Raw genomic sequence first — 20,856 nt, 5'->3', positions numbered from 1 at the left:
TTCCATTGTATAGACCACATTTTGTTTTCTCATCTGTCAGTTAATGGTCATTTGGATTGTTTCCCCTTTTTGGCTGTTGTGAATGATACTGCCGTGAACATTCACATACAAGCCTTCATGTGAACACATGTTTTCATCTCTCTTTGGTAGATACCCGAAGTGGAACTCGGGACGGGACCTCTGTTCTGATCTACGGCTGTAAACAGCCTTGGTTCAAATTGTGGCTCAACCACTTGCAAGCTGTGTGACCTTGGGCATGTTACTTAACCTCTCTGTGTCTCAGTTTCTTCATAAGTAAAACAGAGATAATCATAATACCTACTTCATAGGGTTTTTATGTGGATTAAATGAGTTAATATTGATGAAGTGCTTTAACCAGTACCTGGTTTATAGCAAGTACAGCCGAAGTCTGTGTTAATTAAATAAATGCTAATTTGCACTTAGAAGTCACAGGTTGTTAGAGTTGGCAGGAGTTTTTGAGAGAATCGAGTTTATGTGCATAACTAACATGTTGAACCTGTCAGACTCAAAGGGTGTAATTTTTATTTTTATTTTTATTTTTGTCTCCCACGGCCCTTTCCATCCTGCTCACGGAAGTAATCCTTTCCATGACTTTTCCAGTCACCCTGAGATAACAAAGAGTAAGTCTTAATGGCACCGCGAAAAGCAAACGCAATGTGAATCCAGTCATTGAAAGGGTCCCGGCTGATACACAGGCGTACCTCCCATGTAATTGCGCTTGGCTTTACTGCGCTTCACAGATCCTGCATTTCTTATAAATTGAAGGTCTGTGGCAACCCTGCGTTGTTTGATGATGGTCAGCATGTTTTTAGCGATAAAGCATTGTTTAATTAAGGTATGTACCTTATTTTTTAGACATAACGCTCCTGCACACTTAATAGACCACAGTATAGTGTGAGCATAACTTTTATATACACTGGGAAACCAAAAAATTCATGTGACTCGCTTTATTGCCAAATGCACTTTATTGTGGTCTGGAACTGAACCCGCGGTATCTCTGGGGTCTGCCTGTGCTCATCAGCACACTGGTCCTCATTCGAGGGGCAGACTCCTCTCCCCTGCCCCTGCTGGCTTTGTGGCAGGCAGCCGGGGAGTCGGGGTGTCGGCCCTTCCTCCCTCCCTCGCCTCCTTCCCTACTCACCAGCTGCGGGTAGGAGAGGACAGGGGGACAGAAAGTTGTCACTTGACTCGCACCGTTCTAGGCTGGTTTCCTGTACTCTTGGCCTGGCTGATGGTTGCTGTTACCTTTTTGCTGCCGGATCCCTCTGAATACAATTCCCAGGTCGTGGGCAGGGGCCTGACCTTTGGCTGACCGCCCCCAACCCCCTCACCCTGATCTTTTACCCTGCATGCTGTACCTACCCCTCCATCTTTTCATACTGAGGGAACCAAGCCCTGGAAGGCTATCTTTGGGCAGGATTCCTTTTTAAAAGACCCTAAAGTGGTATTTCTGCAATTAGAATCTGGTGTCCAAGATTCATGCATCTTTCACCCCCATCAAGAGGATGTGGTGATGTCCCCAGACCATATGGGCCCCACTCTGCTGCTGTCAGCTGCTTTTGCTCCCATGGGGACCATGTGCAGCTGCTTTGCAGGGGACACATTCATGTGGAGCTCTGAGTGGGCCCAGTGGGGATGGGCTCTGGGTTAGGAGGAAGTCGTGGCCCCTCCCTCCAGGCCCATCTCTTGGACAGGGCAACCGGGGTGGCCCTGGGACCATGGAAAGCTGCACCTTACTTCTCTTCTTGCTACTTCATTAATATGAAATTTGGAAACTTTGGGCTCTAACGCTCTCTCAAGAGGCCTATAGAAGATGCTAACATGTGTGGCCTCCTTTCAAGTGCATTTATCCTGAGTGGATATTGAGTTTCTTGAGCCGCCATGGGCCCGCACCCTTCTGGGGACAGCCCTTCCCTGACTTCTGTAACTAGAGAGGGTAGACCTCCTAGCACAGCTGTCTAAAGAAGTTGCTTTCAGCCTCCCCCTTCCAGTCCCTCTCTCAGCCCTTTTAAACCTTGATCTGGTGGGAGACCCCAGGGCTAGGGGCCCATGTGTTGTGTAACCAGTTATTTGAGGCCCCCATAGAAACATGCGTCTGTGGTTTCTCTTTCACCCCTTTCCTTGGTATCTGGGTCATATCTTGGCACCTCAGTCATAACTCCTGAGTTATTGTCCTGTGCCATGTCTGTTCTTTGCTGATAATGTGAAAAACTTGCTTGGACAATTGTCCTGGAGACCGCAATGGATCTCATGTCCCAAGGGGATTGGGTTGACACCTGTGGGTCTCCTGCCTTGTTTTGAACTCTGCATCGCTGCACCTTAGGGCCAAGGCTGGCTGGCTGGCTGATTGAGGGACCAGTGTGGTGGGCATACCCTGGGGGAAATGCAGTTTACGAAAGACATGAAACCCCTAAGAGAGCCAGATTTAAGCAAATTTCCCGGGATTTCTCCATTCACTTGCCCCCCATGACGTCCTCACTTGGGTTTCTCTGCAGAAGCCAGCCTTTAGTACAGCTGATACACACCCACAATGTGCACACTGCCTGGAGATGGAACCTCGGCTCTGGGAAATAGTTGTGTGGATCCGGCTCTCTTTGTTGGGCTGCTTGCTGTGAGTGGACAGTTTCCCTACGAATATAGTAGTAAATAAAACGGAGCAGCCAGTTTTCCATGACTGCTCTACACCTCCCAATTATATGGCTAGAAGTCACATTATGGCTACAACCCACATCCCTAGGGCTTGGGGGAGCAAAGAGGAGGGTGGCAGTCACACCTTTCAGGAGGGGGCGCCACTGGGCTGGAGCAGGTAACTCTGAACGGGGCAAGATGAGGCTGGTTCTGGTAGTATGAGGGGGGTTGAAAAAAAAAAGCTGAAAATGAGCCAAGTGCTGCTATTGGAACCAACTGAGGGTCCAAAGTGAGGCTTGCTTAGAAGAAAGTGAGCAGGCAGGAAGGAGCTAGCAGCCCCTCCTTCTTGGCGCTTGTGCACGTGCACTCTTGTCTCTCCTCCAACCCAGCCGCCTAGTGGCGGACGCCGGGCAGAAGTGTAGTTTGCAGAATCCCAGAGCTGGTGTGGCAGAGCCGAGAGATAACAGCTTAATAAACAGCGCTGTCAAGTCTTCTTAGTTAATGATTTATGGGTTAGTTAGAAGGCACATTCCCTGCCAAGGCCTCTCTCTGTGTTGTTCACGGTAGTAGGAGCCTGTAGGGGATATTGTGTCACTGGAAGTTCCCTTCCTGGGGCGCTGAGATCTCCTAACACTGCAGCAGGCGCCGCGAGCCTCCAGCTTGTCCAGCCCTGCAGCCAACTGAGCACTTCCGCACCAGGCTTTCAGCTCCGGACCCCAAAGCTGTCATTTTTGCCTTGCTCATCTCTTGCACTCACTGATGCAACCCGATTTACATTTAACTTTAAATGAGGAAGAATTAAGTAAAATTGAAGTTTTTAAAAAATTGTTAATTGTCTTCAGTCTCACCAGTCACATTTCAAGAGCCCAACAGTCATATGTGGCTAGTGGCTACCATACTGAACTGCACAGAACAGAACATTTCCATTGTTATAGAACATCCTACTGGTCAGAGCTGTTCTAGAGCCTTTAAAATCCTTACAGGAAAGAAAAATGCTGGTAAGACATTGGATCTTTCAGAGGAGCAGGTAGTAGGTGGCATCTCCAAACTTATTTTAACCAATGGGCCTTTTTTGGTCATTCATCAGGACTCAGGAAACCTGCTTTGGTTGTGTGATCTTGAGACAGGCACTGGAATGTCTCTGGGCATCAGTGTTCTATATTCACACCTTGGCCACTATCATCTCTGAGTTTGCTGTTCATTATAAACCTCTTTGCCAGCACATAGCATCTGCTACTGTTGCTTCCACATTTCCCCTTTCCCCTTTCTTCAGGCTTAGTTTCAAAGAAAACCAAAGATCTTATTCCCAGAGCCTTTGATTGACCTCCCTGCCCCATCGCTCCAATAACCCTTTCTCCTCTACATACAGTATCTGATCATCATCTTCCCTGTGGCAACCTCTGGTGGCTCGTGATCCACAGGAGAAAGTCCAAAGCCAGAGCCTTCAGAACACAGTTTGCCATTTGGGCTGCACCCAGGTCACTGCCTCCTTCATTTTTGCACCCCCTGCCTTATGTCAAACATGGCTCCCGTCTCCCCAGAATCACTCTATACTTCACACCCACAGGCCTTGGCTAGAGCTCTTCCACTTTCCTAGAAGTCTTCCTATTCCTTTGTCTAGGTCTTCGAGCTTCATGGCAGGTGTCTACTTCACTGGCAGCCCCAGCCACCACTTGTTTGGGTCGGCCACCACGCTTGTGGCAAGATCACGCTTTGCCCTGCCTGCTCTTGGCCAGTGAGTGAGCATGGTGGGATACTAGAACCCTTGTGACACTCTTCCAATGAACAGGGCTTCCCTGGTGGCCTGGCTAAAGCTGTCTCAGAGCTGCTCTGCCACCTGAGACTCTTCCTTCCCCCTTCCTTTTGCAGGTGCCAGACCTGCATTGGGGTCTGACAGCTCTCCCTGCCCCGCCTGCTCTTGCCCCCTTTATCCTTTGTATACCTTCTCCCCAGTACATCTCTGGTATGTGTAATTCTGTCTTGGTATTTATTTCTCAGAGACTCAAACTGACACAGCTAGAGCTTCCCCTGACTCAAACCAGGCAGAATCTAGCACTTTTCCATCCATGTTGTTGGTGCCCTCTGTGTATACCTCTTAGAACACTTACTACATTTCACCATCACCACTGCCACCCTCGTCATCGCCACCATCATCATGTCTGTCTTCTCCATTAGGCAGCTTGTAAAGGTCAGGCACTGTGTTTCTTATATTGTGGTTTCCCTCTATTTGCCATGCAGTAATATGTGTTTATGGAATTGGATTGGTCCCACTTATCCTTTGAGGATCTAAGGAATCTTCTCTCAATGTGACTAGTATTAAATGCCTTTAATGGAAAGCATGTTGTATGTCTCTGGTCAAAGAAAAGATGCAACGACATCATTTATGCATGAGCCCAGACCCCATCTGTCATTAATATGAGAGTTAAAGTTCACACACTTATTTACTAATGGTCCTCTTAGGTTTTATTTATTTAAGTGCATTAACTTTTTTTTTTTTTTAACTGAAGCACAGTCAGTTACAATGTGTCAATTTCTGGTGTACAGCACAATGCCCCAGTCATGCATATACATACATATATTTGTTTTCATATTTTTTCATTAAAGGTTATTATAAGATATTGAATATAGTTCCCTGTGCTATACAGTATGAACTTCTTTTTTACTTTATATATATTAGTATCTGCAAATCTCAAGCTACCAATTTATCACTTCCCACCCCCTTCTCCCCCTGGTAACCGTAAGTTTGTTTTCTATGTCTGTGAGTCTGTTTCTGTTTTGTAAATAAGTTCATTTGTCTTTTTCTTTTAGATTCCACATATAAGTGATATCATATGGTATTTTTCTTTCTCTTTCTGGCATACTTCACTTAGAATGATGATCTCCAGGTCCATCCATGTTGCTGCAAGTGGCATTATTTTATTCCTTTTTATGGCGGAGTAGTCTTCCATTGCATAAATATACCACAACTTCGTTATCCAGTCATCTGTTGATGGACATTTAGGTTGTTTCCATGTCTTGGCTATTGTAAATAGTGCTGCTATGAACACTGGGGTGCATGTATCTCTTTCAGTTAAGGTTCCCTCCAGATATGTACCCAGGAGTGGAATTGCTGGATCATATGGTAAGTCTGTGTTTAGTCTTTTGAGGAATCTCCATACTGTTTTCCATAATGGCTGCAGCAAACTCCATTCCCACCCGCAGCATAGGAGGGTTCCCTTTCCTCCACAGCCTCTCCAGCAGTTACCGTTTGTGGACTTTTGAATGATGGCCATTCTGACTGGTGTGAGGGGATACCTCATTGTAGTTTTGATTTGCATTTCTCTGATAATTTGTGATATTGAGCATTTTTTTCATGTGTCTATTGGCCATTCGTATGTCTTCATTGGAGAAATGCTAGTTTAGGTCTTCTGCCCGTTTATGGATTGGGTTGTTTGGTTTTTTGTTATTAAGTTGTAGGATCTGTTTATATATTCTGGAAATGAAGCCCTTGTAAGTCTCATCTTTGCAAATATTTTCTCCCATTCCATAGGTTGTCGTTTTGTTTTGCTTGTGGTTTCCTTTGCTGTGCCAAAGCTTATAAGTCTAATTAGGTCCCATTTGTTTAGTTTTGCTTTTATTTCTATTGCCTGGGAAGACTGCCCTAGGAGAACATTGCTTAAATTTATGTTGGATAATGTTTTTGCTTATGTTTTCTTCTAGGAGGTTTATCATGTCTTGTTTTATATTTAAGTCTTTGAGCCTTTTTGAGTTTATTTTTGTGTACAGTGTGAGGGAGTATTCTAACTTCATTGATTTACATGCTGCTGTCCAGTTTTCCTAATACCATTTGCTGAAGAGACTGTCTTTTCTCCATTGTATATTCTTGCTTCTTTTGTTGAAGATTAATTGACTGTAAGTCTGTGGGTTTACCTCTGGGCTCTCTGTTATGTTCCAGTGATCCATATGTCTGTTTTTATTGCCAATACCATGCTGTTTTGATTACTGTAGCTCTGTAGTATCGTCTGAAGTCTGGGAGGGTTATTCCTCTAGCTTCATTCTTTTTTGTCCATATTGCTTTGGCAATTCTGGGCCTTTTGTGATTCCATATAAATTTTAGCATTGTTTGTTCTAGTTTTGTGAAAAATGTCCTGGGTAATTTGATAGGGATTGCTTTAAAGCTATAGATTGCCTTGGGCAGTGTGTGCATTTTAACAGTATTGATTCTTCCAATCCAAGAGCATGGGATATCTTTCTATTTCTTTAAGACATTTTTAATTTCCTCTATCAGTGTTTTGTAGTTCTCCATGTTGAAGTCTTTCACCTCCTTGATCAGCCCCTTAGGTTTTAAACAAGATGGTGCCCATGATCTTTCATTTTTTCCCAGTAGGCACTCTGCAGTACATGGCGCCCAAAATTATTGATCAAGGATCTTGTGGATGTGGTGCCCCAGCTGGTATCTGGTCCCTGGGCTGCCCTGTCATTGAAATGGCCACCAGCAGACCTCCGTTCCGTGAGCTCGGTGAACCACAGGCAGCAGTGTTCAAAGTAAGACATCTCTGGTGATTTAGGTTGCTGGTGTTGGGGAAATAGAATTAAAATCAGAAATCTCCCAGTCCAGAAATCTCTCCCCAGAGGTGAAAGGGAAAGAAAACAGTGTATTATTGAATAAGCATGAAATCAGAAGGTGATGTGCATGACAGGCAAACTGCTAATAGCCCGGAAAGGCAGAACTCTCGGCCTTCCCTACAGCCAAGCAGATACAACGCTTTACGTCCATGTTCGCAAGAGAGCTGCTATTACTCAGGTGCAAGGACTAGACAGCACCACCGGTCACAGTAGTTCATCTGAGATTCCCCTGGTAACTGGGGTGACCATTAGTGTTAGCTAATCGGCTTTACCCAGAGGAAAAATCAACCTCTCAAATCTTTAGGACGGGAGGTAGTTTTGGAGTCAGGCTCCACTGAAGTTAGGCTCCTGCCCTCCCACAGAAACCCCCAAACTGGGGCGCTGTCTGCCCTGATGATGACATTTCAAAGGGATGGCCCCCTGGTCCTTGAGAAAGGCACTTCTGGCAAGAGGCTTATTTAGCTTTTAAAAAGATTCACATACATCTCAAAGAGACGTAAGAAAGGTGTGTGGGGAGGTCTCTTCCTTTATTTCCAACCAGGACAATTAAACTTCTTAGTTAATTTGTATTTGCTTTTACACTGTAAGGCTCAGAGGTCACATGGGTCTGTGTCTTTAGAGGACACGCTTCTGACTAGATTTGGAGAGAGGGAACTTTGAGTATTAGATACTGTCTCCTTTGTCCTTCTGAAAACCTTCCCAGAGCTGACAGGAAGGGTGACCTGGGTGTTGAGGCCCACGTGGGACTGAATGGCCGTCCCGGTCGGGGGTTACGCTGGGCACGCTCCCTAGGGAAGGGACACGCATGCTTGCCACCCCGAGGGAAGCTGATGCCAGGGCAGCCCAGTGTGTCCAAGGCCGGGTGTGCGGCTTGGGGCTCCCTGGATGCTTGGAGAAGTTGAAGAGCAGCTGTAGCCTTTCAGAGCCTGTTACCAGCACTGAGAACCTTCTGAAGAGCACTTTTGTTTGGCCCAAAGCTAAGAAGGAAGAGAGTAGAGTCACAAAAGGCCAAATGGCCACATTTCTGGATGACAAGGTCGCAGCGCATGGAAGCAGCCTGATAGAACGTCGTTCCAGAGGCCTTGCTTCTGGCTTCTCTGCCAAGCGCTCCTCTGCCCAGCCGCTACAGAAGGTTCTCCAAGCTTCCCAGCCTCCCAGAAGCTGTCAGGTCACCCCAAAGCCAAGACCTCAAGTCGACAAGTGTCTCCTAGAGCCTGCAATCCAACAAGACCCTGAACACCAGGGCTGGTGGACAGCAGTGACCTCCCAGCCTGTCAGTGTCTGTCCAGGACGCAGCCAGCTGGGGCCAGCAAAGGTCTTCGTGCAGCTTCAGTCACAGGTCTCAGAATAAATGCCAGCTGGTGCCGGGGAAACGCCGGGGCCCCCGAGAGCCGTGGCTGCTGCTCTCTGGTCTGCTGCCAACTCCTGCCACACTCCAGACACCCATCTGGAGGCTGTGACTCCTCAGTTGGTCCACAGGGCCCGAGCGGCTCCCCTGGCCCTCTTCCTCGCTCTTGTGTTTGGTTAGCTAGTTAGCGATGCAGGTGCTTTTGGATGGTATGTCAAGTCTATTTTTATTGCAAACTCAAAAGCTGTTCTTAAGTAAATAACGCCCCGTGTGTCCTCTTTGCAAAGACTATAGAAATTATTTCTGGAAACTCTAGAATCCTTCAGAAAATTTCAAGAGTCTTGTGGGCAGCATCTGAAACAGGGAACTGTCTTTCTCCCAAAGGGGCTGTTATGGATTGAATTGTGTCCCCCTCCCCGGAAAAAGATATTTTGGAGTTGTTACCCCAGTACCTCAGAATTTGACCTTCTTTGGAAATAGGATCTTTGCAGAGATAATCATACTGGCCCTAATCTAGCAGAACTGTTATCTTCCTAAAAGGCAGAATCTGGGACACAGAGCTAGACACAGAGAGGTGTCATGGAGAGACACAGGGAGGACATGGCCACGTGGAGGCAGAGATGGGAGTGACACATCTAGAAGCGAGCCAGCAGAGCTAGGAAGAGGCGAGGAAGAATTCCCCTGCAGGTTTCCGAGGGAGTGTGGCCCTGTCAGCACCTTGATTTTGGACTTCCAGCGTCCAGAACTGTGAGATAGTACATTTGCCTTGTTTGACGCCACCCAGTTTGTGGCAGCCCTAAGAAACACCTGTAAAAGTAACGTGCTTGCAGGGTGCTGGGGTGGTGCCCACGTTTGCTCTTTTCTTTCCAAGAGCCAGGGGAGATGCTCCCCGTTTCCTCTTAGAGTTTTTGTCCGGAGTTTTTGTCTCTGGCCCCCCTCAGGTGAGAGGTGCCACTTGGAACGTGCCCTGCATTTCAGGTCTTAGGGGTTGAAACATGCAGTGTTTAGTGTCTCAAAATCCACAACTTGTTTTCAAAAATTGTTACATGATTGTAGTAAGAACACTTAACATGAGATCGACCCTTGACGATTTTTTTAAGTGCGTAATTACAGTATTGTTGACTGAAGGTACATCAGATCGCTAGAACTTCTTCATCTGATTTAACTGAAACTTGTGCTTGTTGAATAGTAATGCCCCCCTCCTCCTCTCCTCAATCCCAAACTCGCGAGCTGTCGGTCCTGCCCACGAGGAGCAGCGGGTCAGAAACGGTGGGTGTGCCCCTGGGAGATGGACTTTAGGTGGTGAAGTTGGAGGCTTGCCGTCCCCTCTTGGCAGTGCCCTGTTCTCACTGAGGGGGCAGAGGATGCCTCGCCAGCCCCATGGTTGTCGAGGGGCTGGGAATGGGTGGATCCGCAGGACAGAATGGCTGCTGCTCCTGGCTTATTGAGTGGGCTTGGAAAAGACAAGACTGCAAACTTTAAGGATGACAACTGCTCAGATGACTAGAGAGCCACCCACCCCTGATGGGAGCAGTTACACAGGTAGGGGTTATGCAGGATGGATGAGCACTCTCATGTCACAGTGAGATGTGACAACTCATCCCAACTCCTGCTCCCCTACAGGTCGCAGGGACAGGGAGCCTGTAGTAGGAGAATGATGAGCTAGCCAGAAGTGGAAGCTGAAGCAGAAATTGTAGCAGAAGCCCGAGCAGGAAAGGGCAGTGCCCCCCTCCCTCGCCGGTTGTACCCCATGGGGATGAGGGTGTGGGCTGTGAGTTAGCAGCCTCCAGGTTTGGTCTGCTTGTGGTTTACAGCTGTAGGTTGGAGATTTGGGCTGTGAATGCAGAGACTGAGAGGTGTGTCGGATGTCTTTTGGAGACCCTGGGTATCAGAGAGCAGATCTCAGGTGCCTTTGAACACCCTTAGAGCATCGTGTTACAGGCTGTGGTCCAAGCCTCATCTCAGTTCTCTTTTGCTGCACACCCAACCACCCCAAAACTGCAGAGGCTTCAAACGATCACCTTTGATTTCTCACAAATCTGTGTGCTGATGGTCGGCTCTTCCACTGCTCTTGCCTGGACTCACTTGTGGTGGCTTGACTGCGGCGTGATGCTCTTGGAGGGCCACTTGCACGTGGTGACCCTTCATCCTGGGTGTCTTCCCTGCCTGTTGGTCTCAGGGCTTCAAGAGGACTAGAGTAGAAGCCCCGAGGCTTCTTAAGGTCTAGGCTCTGAGAGCCCCCCAGTATCACTTCCCCCACGATCAAGTGGGCAGAGTCTCTAGAGGGCAGCCAGGGCCCGAGTCATTGAGGCCGTTATTGGAATCCATCAGCAGCCCCTCCTAGGATGGCAGGTGCAGGAGCTTTGTGTTGTCGGCATATACACCTGGACTTGCCCGAGGCCTCACTGACCCATCGTGTTACCTCTCTCAAATGCAGGTACCGATGTTTAAGATTCACCCTGAGATTCCGGAAACCCTTTCAGCCGAAGCCAGAGCCTTCATTTTATTCTGTTTTGAGTCTGACCCCCACAAACGTGTCACCGCTGCTGGCCTGCTCCAAGAGGTTTTCTTAAGGCAGGTGAACAAGGGCAAGAAGAACTGAATTGCGTTCAGGCTGGCAGGTGAGGCCTACGTGGACAGCTGGGCTCGGATTGGGCCGGGGCTTGTCTGTTGTTCAGAGAGAGCACACCAGCTTTCCCCGCGGCGCCAGTTTTTGTGACGGGTGGCAGGGATTGGAGCTGTCAAAACCCAATGAGTGAATGTCCCTTGATTTCCTGGCAGAGACACAGGGAGCCCCACAGGTGACAGCGATGTGCCCTCACATACTCCCTTCTCCATTAAAGCCTTTCTTCTAGGACTGTGCCGAGGAGGGAGCTGAGAGGCGCCTTGCCTGGGGTTTCGTGTGTTTTCCACTTGGAGGGCCTGGTGCTTCATTTTTGGAGCCTGGCCTGTCACCCTGTGCTGCTCCCAACCTTGATTAAGGAGTGTCTGTCCTGCAGGCCCCTGGAGCAAGCAGCCCCTTGTAGGGCAGTAAGTCCTCTTGGGCGTGTGACATTAGAGTGGCCCTGGCATGGATGGGGTCAGAAGCCAGGACAGAGCAGCTCAGCATCTTGTTCCCAGAAGGTGACTTGCTACCCCAGTGTTTTCCATGAGCTGGCTAGAAACAGAGTGTCAGGCCCATCCCGGACCTGCTGAAGCAGAACCTACATCTCCCCAGGATTCCAGGGTGATTGCTTGCATCCCCAGTGAGAGCAGCACAGCCTGAGGCCCCTGGGTGGGTCACCTGGCCTGAGGGGCTGCCTGGGGCTCTGTGCTGGCACTGTCCCTGTCGCGGGAGCCGGTGGGCAGCAGCAGCAGCAGCGAGCACAGCTCAGTCTGCCCTGACTCAGATGCCCAGCCTGACAGGTTCTTCGAGAAGGCCCAGGCGCCCAAGCACAGGCTCAGGTACAGCCCGCCCCCAACCAGTTGAGAGACAGAGTCCCTCCAAGGTAGAAACCAGACGGCCATGAAAGGCTTGTGCAGCCTTTTTTCAAGGTCGATAGGGCGGCTAGGCAGCTGGTCAACCGTGCAAACAAGGAGGGCAGTGCGGTCACTCACTGTCCCTTCCTCTCCTTCCTTCCCCTTCTCGTCCCTTCTTCCTCCTTTCCCTCTCCTCATTTCCCTTTCCCTCCCACCCCTTCCTCCTCCCCTGTCATCCCTTATTCTCTCCCTTACACTCCCCCCCTCCCCCAACACTGGTGCTCCCGGGGTTAGAAAATGCTCTCTAGACCTCCTGCAATTTCATTTCTTGATGGTGAGGATGCGGAGGAGTCATCTCTTAGCCCCGCCCCCACGGTGTCCTGGTGTGGAGACTGCTTGGGGGACTCAGTGGGTCCCTAAGGGTGTTTATCCGCAGTGTTTCAGATGACAGCTCTGCCTCAGAAGACCGGAGTGCAGCCTCATCTCCCGAGGACAGGGACCCTCTTCTTGCTGCACAAGGACAACGAGCGCAGCGCCGTCCTGTACAAAATCCTCTGGGAGGAGCAGAACCAGGTGGATTCCAACCTGTAGGAGTGCGTGGCCCAAGTAGAGGCTGCGCTGGGAGCTGCTAATTAATCCTGCTCCCTCTGCCCTTGGCCAAGCCCCGGAACAGGTCCAAAGAGGACTGATGTTCCTGCTACCCTATAACACTTGCACAGTTACACTAACCACTGTAAGTATGTCCCAATGTCCTTTCCTCTTCAAATAAAACAAGAAAAAAAAACCGATTCCACTGAAACCTGAATTTGCGGACCACTGCGGTGAAACTGGGCATTGATGAGGCAGTGCTGCCTCCTGGTGGAAAACAGGCCAAGTGGCAGCGCACAGCCTGCCTTAGCCTGGCGCTCACGTTACCCCCATTTTGAGCCCTGGAGCTGAGTTAACACGCAGCTGCAGGACACAGAGTTGCCCTAAGAAGCTGAGAGAATAGCCACGTTAGGGAGAAAAATTATGGATAGAAATATTTGACTTTTTATTTGGGATGGGGAAAGGTCCTTTTACCAAGAGGCCATTGCACCACTATGAAGTGTGCCTTCTGACAAGGGCTGTTGGGTTGGAGGCAGGAAGTGTTACAAGTGGCTAAGCAGGATGGTGGGCCATTTCCTTGAGGGGCTTAGTTGTGTGTATGCGGGCCAGAGGGGAGATGGGGCTACACAGCCCCCCAACAGGAAAGATACGGAGGGAATGTCAGGACCGGAGACCACTTCTCACCTGGGGATTCTCCAGTTCCATTAGGAAATGAATAATGGACAGTCTGGTTAATCTAGTTTCTTGGATTTTCCCTCCCTCTTTGATTTTCTCAATGATTTATTTTTTGGTGGGGGTTGGTGATCAGAGTTCTGAGGAGTTGCATCTCTCAGTCGGCCACGTCAATAAATAATTGGGATCCTGAGGGACTTCATCCGCTCCTCAGAGCACAGGGTGATGGCATCCATGGTATCAAAGCTAAAGGTGGACCTGGACTTTGACAGATCATCCATCAATCAGATTCACCTGGGACGGTTTGGATTTTAGGATACTGTAAGTGCTCCATTTAGCCCTAGAGAACATGCAGAAGGCAGGAAGCCCACTGAAGTGGCTCATTGGCAGCCAAACTGTGGAGTTCAGTTCAATTACCATCTTTTCCCAGAGTCCCCATCTTCTCACCAGTTACACCTGAATCCCGACTTCCAAGTTTTCTAAGCACTGAATGTGCATGTACAAGTGACTGGGCCGATTGCATTTGGCCCCAAAAGCCAGAGCATAGGCTCTGGGAGCAAGTAGCCATCTGTCAGGTGAGTAGGTGTGGGGTTTTAAACTTAAGTGTCTGCCCAAACAGATGTTGAGCTGCTCCAGGCCCGAGACCATGTCTGGCTTAGCTTTGTGTCTCAAGCCCCCACCACAGAGCCAGAGAGGTACTGTGCCTTGCCACAGGCCACACTAAAAGCAGCATTCCAGAGTTCTTTCTCGGTGTCTGTTCACCAAGATGGGGTCATTAGCAGGGTGTGTGGGTCCAGACGCTCGGCAAGGGGCATCTGCACCCACCGTGATTTAAGTAGCTGAGTTGGGAGGCGGGTAGCACTTCGTCAACTGACGCATATCCCATAACCCTGACCCAGAAGAAATCTGCCCTCTCGTCTTTCAGTCTCTGCCTTGTGATTTGTCACGATCCCTAGGCAGGCATTTGTGGTCTACCTTCCCAGGCAAGGAACCCTGGCATGGCCAGGAGTTTCCCCCAACAAAACTGGTCTGCTTTGTTCATTTCCTGGCACATAGTAGGTGTTCAAAAAGAGCTTGTGAAATAAATAAATGATTCCCATTTGCTCTAGGGAATCACATCATCAATAGGGTTGCAGAATATATAAACCACAGCTATAGCACACTAGTTGGTACTGGTTCCAAGTGATGCCTTGTTGCCATACGTTCATTGGGAAAGCTGACTAATATTTAACAGGCGATAAGGTGTCAGGTGTACCTATTTTGGAAGAAGTTATATACACCCCTAGGGATCTCTGAAGTCTAACCTCAGATAAATCTAATCATTTCTTTTTAGAAAGACCTGGAGTTTTAATTAACTGGTGGTGGCAAGATTTAAAGTTTTAAAAATACGACAAATGTGAAAGTTGATAGTAATGCTTAGCACTTCTTTAAAATGTTTTTTTTTCTGGTAAGGCTTATAATCACCAAATTCATAAAATGGTTTATATATGGGTTCAAGGTTATTCCTTTCCACTGCTGACTGGCATCCTATTATCTTCCATCTCAGTAGACTTAGTAGTAACAGCCGGTACTCAACTGCAAATGGCTGCCAAACATGTGACTCCTACAGACACACCTGCCCTTGTAGTACAGCGATGCCTCAGCTGTTGCTGGGCAGAGCAGGAAGGCAGCTACCCCCTAGTGAGGTTGGCAGGAGTAACAGGTCTGTCCTGATGGGTGTGTGAGACCAGTTCCCATGAAGCATTTAGCACAGGCCTGGGTTCCGTAAGTGTTCCTCCCACCATCAGAGCAGCACCTTTCTTGCCTTCCCTCCTCTCCCCCAGCTGTTCCAATGGGAGCAGGGCTTCCATTTCCTTGGCTTCGTCTCCTGTGAGGAGGAAAGAGCCTGACCATTAGTTTCAGCGACTTGACCTGACTTAGACAAGGTGAAATTATTTGGCTGAGTCCTAGTGAACACCATCAGGTTCTCTTTTGGTTCATGATAAATTTTGAGACAAAATATACCTACCCCAAGTGCTGGTCTTTGTTTTCAAGAGGAGGCAATACAAAGAAGGTGCCCGTGTACAGGCTGAAACCTGATCACAGAACTTTGCAGAAGCCTGACCATTGGGATTATGCTAGTTAAAAAAAAAAAAAAAACCCTCTTATGTTCTACAAATGTCTGAATTAAAATTGAACTAAAATCTCTGGATGATAGTTTTTTTTTAACCAGACTTTTGGAACAAAAAGAGAGTACCAAAATCTTTCACGGCAAACTCTAGAACAGAACACTCAAGAACTGTATCATCTTCAGTTACAATTCAGATCTAATGGTGAGTGATTTCGTGTGTGTGTGTGTGTGTGTGTGTGTGTGTGTGTGTGTCCGTCCGTCCATTTAAAATCTGGCTAGTTCTAGTGAGCCTTACGTGTGTGTGTGTGTGTGTGTGTGTGTGTGTGTGTGTGTGTGTGTGTGTGTGTCCGTCCGTCCGTCCGTCCATTTAAAATCTGGCTAGTTCTAGTGAGCCTTAACATACTTGAGGTTATTCTCTGTTAAACCAGTTAAGCACTCCAGTAGATTACAGAATGCTGATCAATAATGAACTACCAGTACATTCAGAACCAGATGAATCACAAATGCAGTAAAGGCTGCTCTGGGTGTCCACCTGACTTATGTTTCTTCTGGACTGAGTCTTCCTCTAAGCTGCCACCCAGATCATAAGGGGTCGATGGGACGGGCATGGTGATCAGAGCTACTGCATGGGCCTCTTCACTGTTTACTCAACGAACATTTATCGAGCACCTATGAAACCTCTGGCCCTGTGGGGGGGGCTTGAGACACAAAGCTAAGCCAGACATGGACTCGGGCCTGGAGCAGCTCAACATCTGTTTGGGCAGACACGTAAGTTTAAAACCCCACACCTACTCAGCTGACAGGTGGCTACTTGCTCCCAGATCCTATGCTCTGGCTTTTGGGGCTAAATGCAATCAATCACCCCGGTCACTTGTACATGCACATTCAGTGCCTAGAAAACTTGGAAGTCAGGATTCGGGTGTAACTGGTGAGAAGATGGGGACTCTGGGAAAAGATGGTAATTGAACTGAACTCCACAGTTTGGCTGCCAATGAGCCACTTCAGTGGGCTTCCTGCCTTTTGCCATGTTCTCTAGGGTTAAATGGAGCACTTACAGCATCCGGAAATCAAAGGAGGGTAAAAAACAGCACTTAGCAGAGCCACAGGCAAGCAGAGTCCTACTTAGGTGCCCTCTCGCACCATCCTTCTCTGGATGCCCCAAAGCGACTCATAATTTAGCCTGACTTCTCTGCATCTGGTTTTCAAGGACACGCTTTTGTCACGGCTGACTAAATTGAGGGGGTGGCTTTAAAGATGTTTTCTGAAGAGCAGGAACGTCTGCAGCTCATGTCCATAGCATCCCAGTGTGACAGCACTGAGTGGCCCTACTCGTTCCTTCAGCAGGCGGTCGCTGAGCACCTACTCTGTGCCTGACAGTGTGCCTGGTGCACGAGAAATAGTCCTTGTCCTGAGAAAGCGTACGCAGCGGCAGCAGCGCGCGAGCAGCACGCGCACACTCCCCCAGCCCCGCCAGGTCAGACGTGGTCGTAATTTGGGGAAGGACTGAGGCAAAGACTGCACTTGTGGGAGTCTAGAAAGCATGTGTTCTAAGCAAACTAAGAGAAAGCATTCGTCGTTCCTCCGCCTAAAGGTACGAGTGACGTACAGGGCCTAGGCGCTTCCGGTGCCATGCTTCGGCACTGAGGGCCGACAGCACGTCCAAGCACTCACCTTAGCAGGACAAGCCTCTGCCCTGCTGCCATCCCAGCTGATGGGGTGGGACCTACAGGAAGGAAGGGAAACCTGCAAGTGCAAAGGTAAACGGGAGCGTGGTGAGGCCGTGTCCTAGGCTGAGGAAGGGCCAAAGGAGCAGCCATGGCAATGACACGGCGACTGCAGCCAGTCGGTGCAATGTGAGCTGTCCTAACCCCCAGTGTCACAGTGGCTTAATGCAAGTCAGGTTTTTTCTTCACCTGCATAATAATGTCCAACATGGGTTTCTCTTCGTTGGTGGGTAGCTCGTCTCCTAGCCGGCGTTCAGGGATCCAGGTTCTTGTCATCCGGTGACTCTACCATCCTTGGTCTATGACTTCTCTCTCAGGTCTCAAGAAAGTGAAGAACGGGTGGGAGGTTTTTATGGGCTGTGCTGGAAGTTCACATGCTACTGTTAGACCGCGACACCTGGCCACGCCCAGCTGGGAGGGGGGCTGGGAAATGCAGTCCCTCTGCATCTGTGCTCAAGAATAGGAGCAATCACTTTGGTAACCAGCTAGTCCAGACTGCCACACTGGGCTAGAGGTCGGGCTCAGCGCTGTCTCTGATGCCTAGTTGAGAGCCGCAGGCCTTCCTGGTCATTCGGTCTCTACAGTCGTTTCGTCCATGCCTCGCTGCCCGTAGCCTTGTTCGCGCTCACATCCCCGTTTTAGTTCACCAGAGCACTTACTACTACCTGAGTGAGTACCGCATGGGAGGCCCCTAATCACTCAGTGCTCCATGAATGAATGACCCCCCGAGCCCTGAGTGAATGGCTCAACGGAGGAAGTGGAACTTGAGCTGGGTATTAAGTAGCCTTTACCTTGGGAGTAAAGAGATCAGGAAAAGAAAGGCGGCAGAGTAAAAGGAGGCAGAGATGAATGTATGGAGCCGAGTCACATCCATTCAACTGAGACTTGCGTGCCTGTAAGAGTTTCAGTTCTGGGGCCGCCTCCTCCATACCCCTGAAAGACTGTCCACGCCAATAGAAGTCGATGACTACCAGAATGTATAAGGAAAAATAAGACCTAATGATATACTATCTATAAGAGGTGTGCTTTAAATGTAGAGACAGATGAGTGAAAAATGAGTTTCCCTTACAGACTGTGAAGGGGGTGGGGGAGGGGAGAAAGACATCACAGACCATCATGGCATGCTAGAGACTTTGAAAACAGAAGACCTCCGGTCTAGACATGGGTAAGCCGCTGCCCCCCACCCCTCATGCTGTACACCAGAAATTGGGCAACACTGTAAACTGCACTTCAACAAAAATGTATGTAAATAAGTAAAATTAATTTTCCTGAGTATAGAATTCTATATTGAGAGTTATTTTCCTTGAGCCACTTTTGCCCGCTGGCTTCCATTGGTCCTGCTGCATAATCAGTTGATCATCTAAAGCATATTCCTTTGAAAGCCACAAGTCTGCTCTGTCTGCCACTTTGGCCTTGGGTTTTTGTACCGTCACTATGCTAGGGCTCAAGATAGCTTACCGCCTAGTGTTTTGTTTTTGTTTTTGTTTTTTGGTAGATCTTGTTTGTGGGTTTTGGTTCTGTTCTCCTAGTCATTTTGTTTTCTGGCGGTGATGATGAGATACTGTAGACGTTATCGTCCATCACAGTTTTCCCAGATTGTCTGTGTCCTCACTCTTGAGCGATAGTTTAGCAGGGTATAGAAACCTGCATTGTTAGTTTATTGTCTCCTGTGTCTAATCTTGCTGATCAAAAAGTGTGCTAACAGTCTAAACGTTGTACCTTTGCCAAACGGAAAGATGAAATCTTAAAAGCCATCAGGGAGCCTTTCCCCTCTATATGTGCAGTACAGGGTGTGTCTGCAAGGTGGCGTGGTCCTGGTGGAGGGCATCATCTGCGGACAAGTGTAGTGGGAAAGGTATGCCGGAACAAATCAGGCGTGTCGAAAGGTTCATGAGTCCACACTGGAACAGTTCCACTTATCGTGGATGTGTTATTACATGCCCAACTTAAGTAGGATCAAACGTCTGCCACAGTAGTAAACATACAAACCAAAAAACTGGATTTGAGTTTAGCAAGAACGACTAGCGTCTGCTGGGCCTGATTTTTATCATTCATCTACATGGCTCAGTGCAATGAACTCATGACAGAGTGAGAGCCACACTTCCAAATTAATGGATGTCGTTGAACCACATTTAAGTTACATGGAAAAGTGGTCTGTGTGAAGGATGTCCCTGAAATGAAGTGGGTTTTTTTTTAAAGACTTGAAATAACTTTGTGATGAGTGATAAGCCTTAAACTCAAGGGGGAAGAGGTAAAATAAGTGTTTTACTATCGGGCATACCTCTGCACCCATGGGCGGAATTACAACCTCAAAACCCAGCAGATGGTGTTCTGGTCTACGTGGCATTATGGCAAGGCAAACAGTGGGCAGAATTACGCATTCACCAACCGCCTACCTGTGATCACTGCGACTGAGCAAAAGGATGGGTGAGATGTAACTTTTGATCCTAATGGTGAATGAGTGTCCATCAAGTCCAGAGAAGTCTGTTGGGGAAATGAGGCCCATAAGTTAATTGAGACCTTTTGGGAAAGTTCATACGTATAGACAGCAACTTAGGAAGGTATGTAGCACTCTCACTGCACGTATGTAAAAATGAAATTTGCTTTCTGCCTCCAGCAAAAACTCTCCTCTGTCCTTCCCCGGGTCTTGAACCCAGGACCTCCTGCTTGCCAGCCCTGCTCTCTGCCCCTGAGCTCCAGGCTCTCGCTAGCTACCTCAGTTTCCCCGAGTCAAGTCAGGTTTATCTCCCCCAGCTGAGGGAGGATGCTGGGTCCCTGGTTCCTCAGCTGCAACCGAGGCTGAGGCACCAGGGATTCAGCATCCTTCGTCAGTTGAGGAGATAAAGGTGAGTGAGGGGAAACTCAGGTAACTAGCGAGAGCCTGTAGGTCAGGGGTAGAGAGCTAGGGCTAGGAAGCAGGAGGTTGTAGGTTCAAGCCCTAAGGCAGGCAGAGAGGCAGAGAGAGGCAGAGAGAGGCAGAGAGAGGCAGAGAGAGGCAGAGAGAGGCAGAGAGAGGCAGAGAGAGGCAGAGAGAGGCAGAGAGAGGCAGAGAGAGGCAGAGAGAGGCAGAGAGAGGCAGAGAGAGGCAGAGAGAGGCAGAGAGAGGCAGAGAGAGGCAGAGAGAGGCAGAGAGAGGCAGAGAGAGGCAGAGAGAGGCAGAGAGAGGCAGAGAGAGGCAGAGAGAGGCAGAGAGAGGCAGAGAGAGGCAGAGAGAGGCAGAGAGAGGCAGAGAGAGGCAGAGAGAGGCAGAGAGAGGCAGAGAGAGGCAGAGAGAGGCAGAGAGAGGCAGAGAGAGGCAGAGAGAGGCAGAGAGAGGCAGAGAGAGGCAGAGAGAGGCAGAGAGAGGCAGAGAGAGGCAGAGAGAGGCAGAGAGAGGCAGAGAGAGGCAGAGAGAGGCAGAGAGAGGCAGAGAGAGGCAGAGAGAGGCAGAGAGAGGCAGAGAGAGGCAGAGAGAGGCAGAGAGAGGCAGAGAGAGGCAGAGAGAGGCAGAGAGAGGCAGAGAGAGGCAGAGAGAGGCAGAGAGAGGCAGAGAGAGGCAGAGAGAGGCAGAGAGAGGCAGAGAGAGGCAGAGAGAGGCAGAGAGAGGCAGAGAGAGGCAGAGAGAGGCAGAGAGAGGCAGAGAGAGGCAGAGAGAGGCAGAGAGAGGCAGAGAGAGGCAGAGAGAGGCAGAGAGAGGCAGAGAGAGGCAGAGAGAGGCAGAG

At 49.0% G+C, this 20,856-nt stretch overlaps 1 protein-coding gene across 1 annotated transcript in view; it reads left to right on the top strand.

The window, feature by feature from the left end:
• The window catches only part of MAP3K15 (mitogen-activated protein kinase kinase kinase 15), a 131,699-nt gene that overhangs the window by 108,897 nt on the left and 1,946 nt on the right, over positions 1-20,856 (top strand). Inside the window, 9 exon segments of the mRNA XM_072956714.1 lie at positions 7,016-7,173; positions 11,040-11,223; positions 11,896-12,066; positions 12,506-12,560; positions 12,562-12,667; positions 13,458-13,494; positions 13,497-13,642; positions 15,534-15,633; positions 18,227-18,320. Of these exon segments, the coding sequence (XP_072812815.1) occupies positions 7,016-7,173; positions 11,040-11,223; positions 11,896-12,066; positions 12,506-12,560; positions 12,562-12,667; positions 13,458-13,494; positions 13,497-13,642; positions 15,534-15,633; positions 18,227-18,320 (1,051 nt within the window).

This window comes from Vicugna pacos, chromosome X, assembly GCF_048564905.1.
Source record: "Vicugna pacos chromosome X, VicPac4, whole genome shotgun sequence".
Lineage (NCBI taxonomy): Eukaryota > Metazoa > Chordata > Mammalia > Artiodactyla > Camelidae > Vicugna > Vicugna pacos.
Note: the sequence above shows the minus strand (reverse complement) of the source record. Positions and strands in the feature narration are given on the sequence as shown.